The following is a 6,834-nucleotide window of genomic DNA, read 5'->3' as shown; positions in this document are numbered from 1 at the left end:
ATAAGAAACCTCTCAGGGAGCTGCTGGGATGTGGCACAGCTCTCCCCAAGGACTGCACCCCAGAAATTCTCCTCAACAAAGGCCATTTCCACACATTTTGCACAATAATTGAAGCACCTACTTGTCCTCTGCCTTGGTGAAGATGATCTTGTCCCGGGGAGGGTTTGCTCTCAAGGAACAAACTGGCAGCAGCTCTGGGTACATAAAGACTTTCCTCGTTGCCAAAATCCAGGCCGCTTGCTTTGGCAAACATGAGAATTCACCTGCTGTGAAAAGAATGAACAGGTAAGGGCAGCTGTGTAAGTGGATGAATGCTTTTCACAACTCCCCTCTTGAAAAGGCTGTTCCTTTTACTCCTCTCACTGCAAAAAGACTTTCTTCCCGTTTCTGGAATTTGCAGATTTCCTTGTTTTTTCCCCTAAATTTACATCAGCAAAAGGTAAAATTCTTTTCCCCTCCCATCTTTTCTTTTGTTCTGTAGCAAGAAAAAGACCAAGGCCAAGTGACCCCTCTGAGCCCCCCCAGGAGCATCGGGCACAGCCTGGGAGGGGACACCAGCCCAGGAGGGGACTTTGCTCGGGGTCCCTCCCCGGGGGCAGTGCGGCTGTAGCTGTTCTGTGTGGCTGCTCCACCATCCAAGGGCTGGAAGGACCCAGAGCCTGGGGCTGGGCTGGGAGGGAACTGGTCTGACTGGGACCAGCTGGGAGTGTGGGAGGGTCCAGCAGGGCCCTGTTGGGTCACTGTGAAGGGGCACTGTGACAGTCTGGGGGGACCCCAGAGCTGCTCCAGGAGGGTCAAACTGGGAATTTCCCATAACACGTGGAATAACTCTCCCTGCCAGTGCTTTCCCCACCCTGTCCCCTCACTTACCATTCTTCTTCACAGCTTTCCGAGGGCTCCAGTCCACTGGGACCTGGGCATGGAAGTCCTCGATGAGCCTCAGGGCCCCCTGCAAGTTACAGGGCTGGAACATGGTCTGGAACTTGGGGTTGAGGGGCACCCGGAGCAGGGTGGAGCTGCGGGCAAAGCTCCCGAGCTCGCTCTGCAAAGCCAGGCACAGAAACACGTCAGGGAGAGGCCTTCAAGTGCAAGGTGGAGAACAAACACGTGTAATGCAAGAAACAGCCTGGAATTCTTAACTTTGAGCATCGTAAATGCAGGGATAGAGGATTTACTGTGAGGGTGGGGAGGCCCTGGCACAGGGTGCCCAGAGAATTGTGGATTCCCCATCCCTGGAAGTGTTCAAGGCCAAGTTGGAGGGGCTTGGAGGGACCTGGGACAGGGGAAGGTGTCCCTGCCATGGCAGGGGGCGGTGCTGAGTGATTTTTAAGGTCCCTGCCCACCCAAACCATTCTGGGATTCCACAATTTTTATTTTGTTTTTAATTCCCGCCTTTTCCAGAACCTTAGTTCTCAGTTTAATGGGATCGATGAAATAATTTAATCTCTTTAATTATGCCCAGGGACCAGCAATCACTTGAATTCATGGAGCTCTGATTCCAGGCATTCCTTACCAAAAACATCCGGGTGGTGCTGGCCTCTGAACTTAGAGCAGGGTTGAAACTTGCCAGGAGATGGATTTGAGTCAGGAGCTGAACATGCTTGAGGAATAAAATCAGATAAATTGGTTTTTTTCAGTTGATCAGAAATCCAAGAAACTGGAAAGCACAAGTCTAAAGGCACAAGAAATATCTCCTGAGCACCCCAAAAAATCTCTGACTGCAAAAAATCTTGTGAGCAATAGAAAACTGAGGGGCAGCTTTAATATCCACTGGCAGGAAGTTTATTACACAGATTTTTAACACATCATCTGTTGAAGTCCTCGGGCAGCTTCCCAGCTTTTGTGCCAAAGTCTCATAACAACCAACACAGAAAGGGTTTCTTCCTGAATAAATACATAACAATTTCTTTAGCAACAGTGACTTCAGCTCACAGAACTGCCCATTTCTGAATCTCTACACAGTTTTGTGTGGTGGCAGGAGGAAAAAAAAAAGAATCCAAACTATACCAAGAATAATATTCTTAGACAGTAATAAAGAAGTTGGTGAAAACAGGATTTTGACAGAACACAGCCAGCCAAGGCAACATCTCACAGGAGAAGAGATGCCAAGAAATGAGCTCTACTTCACTCAACTCCAATTCCCTTTCCATGTGAAACCAGGCATGTGAATATCACCTAATAAAGCTCCAATTCACATGGAGCTTTTCCAATTAATTCCTTTCAGGAAGCAAAGCCCTGCTGTGCCCTTGGCTCCCCCTGCTCCTCACTGTGCACAGAGAATACTCCTTAGATCCCACCACGGATAACATTGCTTACCTGCTGCATCTGCTGCTGGAGCCTCTTCCTCTGTGCACTGTCCAGAACAAGGCTCTGGAGGGGCTTCTCATTTGGGGGTTTTGATTTTTCAGTCTCTTGGGGTGCTTTGATGGAGGACCTTTTCATTCTCAGCTGCTCCAGCTGCTCCTTCACCGTCCGGTGCTGCTCGTTCAGCAAATTGGCCAGAGGCTCCTCAAATCTGTTTGAACCCAGGCAGAGCCAAATGGAATAAATGTGTGATTTAACAATGGTTCATGTTCATTTAGAACACTTTACTCTGTACCTGGTTTGCACAGTACAGGGATGGCCATCCCTGTACTACTCAGCAGTAACTCCAGCTTGGAAACCCTGAGTTATTTCCACATGAAAGTCTCTCAGTGCAGCCCAGCACTGCTGCAGCCTTGGGATACAAAGCTTCAGCTGCTCATTCCAGAGACAGCTAAAAGCCTTTTCCACCATTCCCAACCATCTGTGCCCCACTCACGTGCTTGGATCCGCTCCCCAGCACTCAGGATCCAAACCACTCCAGAATGCATCATCCAATCCTATTTAATTTCTACCATCAGCAAGGGCTGAACCCAAGGTATTATCAGCGGTATTTGATCACCTGGAAGGTCTCCAGAAAGACCCCACACTGCCTCAAATCCTGTTACTTTATTTAAAAAATTAATTAATTATTACCCAGCCTCATGCTGAGAACTCCACCAGAGATCCTACAGGAGGAGCTGCTGCTGTAGCAGGAAGGAGGATGCACCTGCCACCATCCTTTCAAAAACAGTTCCTACTTCATTCATTATTTCATTTATTTTAGCTACACCAGTTAATATCCTGATTTCTGCTGGCTATCAGCTTCCCTTCTGCAACAGGCCTGAGGTCAGCTACAGAGCTGTTCCATGATGCTCCTCATGCAAGGTATCATAAAAACCACAATAAATCCAGCAAATAGATATTTCTGCCTTTAATAATCCTGTACACAGATAAAACCAGGGAAGAAACAACTGGGAGAAGTGCCCACCAAAGAAAAATTAATAAAACCACCCATTATCAAAGCCAAATGCATACAAATAAGGGAGAGCATAAAGCTGCCTGGCTTTTAGCTTGTAGCTGGTTTTAGAGCTGCTGCACTCCCCTCTGGCACTGCTCAGCCCAGAGAGAGCATCCAGAAACTCCAGCCTTCATTTTAGCTCCTTTCCCAAACAGACACAGCTTGATCTTGAGCTGCTCTGCCCCACAAATAAGGAGACCCCACTCATCCTGCAGCTCCTCTTCAGCCAGAGCCTGCAGCTGGTTAAGTACAGTGGAATGACTACCTAGAGAGAAATCACAGAATCATGGAGTGGTTTGGGTTGGAGGGACCTTAAAGATAATCTCATTCCATCATTCCACCCCCTGCCATGGGCATGGACACCTCCCACTGTCCCAGGCTGCTCCAAGCCCTGTCCAGCCTGGCCTTGGGCACTCCCAGGGATGGAGCTGCTTTAGTCCCTTTCCTCTTCAAGGTGCTGTTATGTATAAACCAAAAACCATCCCAAGCCAGTGCCCAAACTTCACAGACATCTCATTCCTAGGCCTCAGCTATCCCAGGCACTCTTTTTCCTTGGAAATGGCCAACACACATCCAAGATATTTAATTAAAAGTGAAGGTGACACTCTTGTACTAAACAGCTCCTCAAGCTCCACCACAACAATGTCAGGGCAGCGAGGGAACTTTGCCCTACCCCCAGCAACAAAAAGGGAAAGAAAATTATTATTTTTCTGCAATGACGTTGGATCACTGCAGCCACCAGCACAGTGCAGAGCACAGGCACGAAGAGTGGCTGGCACTGAGGCTGGGACAGTCTTTGCACAGGTCCTGCAGAGCTTTGGTCCCACACACAGCAGATCCAGGGTCCCTGCCCACTGCTTGGAACAACCACCCCATCTGTGCCACCTCCTGCTCCACTGAGCAGTGCCAGTGACAACTCTACAAGGATAGATCATGAGAGGCCATGGGAATGATTTTGAATTAGAAGAGATTTAGATTAAATTTTGGGAAGGAATTGTTCCCTGGGAGGGTGGGCAGGCCCTGGCACAGGGTAACCAGAGCAGCTGTGGCTGCCCCTGGATCCCTGGCAGTGCCCAAGGCCAGGCTGGACAGAGCCTGGAGCAGGGGAGCAGCCTGGGACAGTGGGAGGTGTCCCTGCCCATGGCAGGGGATGTGGAATGAGATGAGCTCTAAGTTCCCTTCCAACCCAAGCCATTCCATGATTCTCTACACAGCACAGAGGCTGAAGAAGCAGGAACAGAATTCCCCACAGCAGATCCTGCCTTGTTGGGGCACATTCTGAAAAGCCTTGGCTGTTTTCAGCTGAGATAAGCACCAGCCTTAGTGCAGGCACTCTGTTTTTAATTTTCAGGTGCATCACAATCAGTAAAATCAGTGGTGGCAAACAGAAGAAGAAAAAGGCTCAATTTAATTGTCCAACCCCACGAATAAAAATAACTCGGGGCTTTCAGAACAGTGGTCTGAGCTGCTGAGACAATCTCTCTCTTTGGTGGCTGCCACAGGTAACCAGAGGCTTTTTCTCAGACAAGATCAGGACCATAAACAAATTCTCCCACCTGAGGGCCTGTGGGGTGTTAAAATTTGGCCGAGACTCTGTAACAGCATCTTCATCTTCCAGCCCTTCATCTTCCATGTTGGAGAAGCCCATCTCGTCCTGGAACTGGCAGCAAACACGGAGCAAGTCAGGAGGAGAAAGCTCAAGGAGTACATTTACCTTTGGCTAATTAAGTTCATTATGATCCTCTCAGCACACACATTCACTTCAGGAAAATCCTGCAGACCTTCACTTGAGGAAACCCCTACAGACATTCCTTCCTAAGGCTAAAAACGACCCAGCTATGGCAGAGCCCTTGGCACACCCCCAGCCCTGAGCGTTTCCAGAGCCGCCCCTCCAGATTCCACATCACATCTGACAGCTCTGTTCAGTGCCACACTCAGTTCATCACTTACTGTCTCAAACAGCTCCTCCATCAGCTCATTCACTTCCTTTTCTGCAAGTAAAATGAAAAAGAATTATGAAGATGCCTTTTCCAAGAAACACTCAGCAATGCTGTCAGCTCACTTCAGGAATTCCTCTCACAAAGGGAAACCCTCCTCCTGCAAAGAGAGGACCAAAAAGAAAAGGCCCCTGATAACTCCCTTTCTAATGCTGGGCCCAAACAAACTTGAGCTGAGATTGTCTAGATTCAAAAATATCATCTAAAAACTCACTTTCATGATTAGAGTTATGTTAATCTGTAGTAAGACCTGAAGCAAGTGTGCCTTGTTGCAAAGATGGAAAGTGATATGTTTATAAAACTAAGTTGAAGACTGTAAGGACTTAGAGAAAATTTGATTACATTCAGTCACAAGGCAAGCATTCAAATCTGAACTGCCTGAAGCTTTCAGGATGTATCATCACCTAATTTCAGGTTGTTTTATCACCTAAATATTGTTCTTCAGGCTGTGCTGCACTTGAGCACAGCAGCTCTGCCCAGACCCTTCCACGTACTCCCAGAGAGCCAAAAGCTGCTCAAGCCAGCATGCAGCTCTTGATTTAATTACCCTACACTGCAAAAAACCTTGCAACAAAACACTTTTCCCAATGAATTACTACTCCCAACAAGGAAGGAGGGGGAATTCCTGGGGAACTTACTTGTGATTCTCACAGCACGGTCATTCCTGAAGTCTTCTGTGTCTGGTTCATCCAGATCTTCCAGGAAGTTGTACTCAGGGTCATCATCATCATCTGCTTCATCTAAGAAGAAGCAGGTTTTGAACTGTTATTACCCTGCCCCAGGACCAAGCAGCTGCCAGGAGCAGAAGCTCTTTGTTCACTGCCTGACCTGGCACGAAGAGGGCTTGGAATTACTGCTAGAAATCAACTGTATTTCTTTTATGGAAGCAACATCAAACCCACCCTTCCTTTCAAACTGAGCTGTTAGGACCCTGACCTACAGCCATTCCCATTTTAAAAAGCTGGCTTGATTCTCTGGGATCTGAGTTTCAGCTAAATTTAGAAAGAGTGAAGTAGTTTAATTTCAGTTTCTGGTTTATATTCAATTTGCACAACTGCAAGCAACCACTACATACAGGAAAAAAGGAAGCCGGGCCCCAGAGCTTGTTCCTGTTTCTTCTCAAAGAGAAAAGAGCTGTTTCTACCCAAAAGAGTGCCCCAAACAAGGAGCACGACATGCTGGGATTCAGGTGGATCAATGGTGAGCACCAGGATCCAACACCAGGGGTTAAATCCACCACATCCCTTTGTGGTTGCCAGTTCCTGTGTGTTGGTGAGTAAATATTTACAAGTGAGACACCTGAAGTTTAAAAACTCTCACAAAGGTCCACGGGGAAGATGAGGAAAGCTGACTGCAAGACTCATGCACAGGATTAAACAAATTCATGGCTGCAGACCAAGAATATCATGTGTAAATAAAAAACAAAGCCTCAGGCTTTCAACATAGAATCATGGCTTGGTTTGGGTGGGAAGGAAC

At 47.6% G+C, this 6,834-nt stretch overlaps 1 protein-coding gene across 4 annotated transcripts in view; it reads right to left on the bottom strand.

The window, feature by feature from the left end:
• The window catches only part of LOC103611266 (GON-4-like protein), a 26,666-nt gene that overhangs the window by 11,922 nt on the left and 7,910 nt on the right, over positions 1-6,834 (bottom strand). For all 4 annotated transcript variants that reach the window (XR_001859866.1, XM_017727885.1, XM_017727886.1 and 1 more), the window contains exons 10-16: positions 5,997-6,098; positions 5,312-5,352; positions 4,918-5,021; positions 2,317-2,515; positions 1,514-1,600; positions 871-1,042; positions 122-266 (exon numbers count right to left, since the gene is read on the bottom strand). Coding sequence is in view for 3 of the 4 variants with exons in the window: in XM_017727885.1 (XP_017583374.1) it covers positions 122-266; positions 871-1,042; positions 1,514-1,600; positions 2,317-2,515; positions 4,918-5,021; positions 5,312-5,352; positions 5,997-6,098 (850 nt within the window). In the remaining variant the exon portion in view is untranslated. The remainder of the gene's footprint in view (positions 1-121; positions 267-870; positions 1,043-1,513; positions 1,601-2,316; positions 2,516-4,917; positions 5,022-5,311; positions 5,353-5,996; positions 6,099-6,834) is intronic.

Source organism: Corvus brachyrhynchos, unplaced genomic scaffold, assembly GCF_000691975.1.
Source record: "Corvus brachyrhynchos isolate BGI_N302 unplaced genomic scaffold, ASM69197v1 scaffold122, whole genome shotgun sequence".
Taxonomy (NCBI): Eukaryota; Metazoa; Chordata; class Aves; order Passeriformes; family Corvidae; genus Corvus; species Corvus brachyrhynchos.
This window is presented reverse-complemented; position numbering and strand designations above follow the sequence as displayed.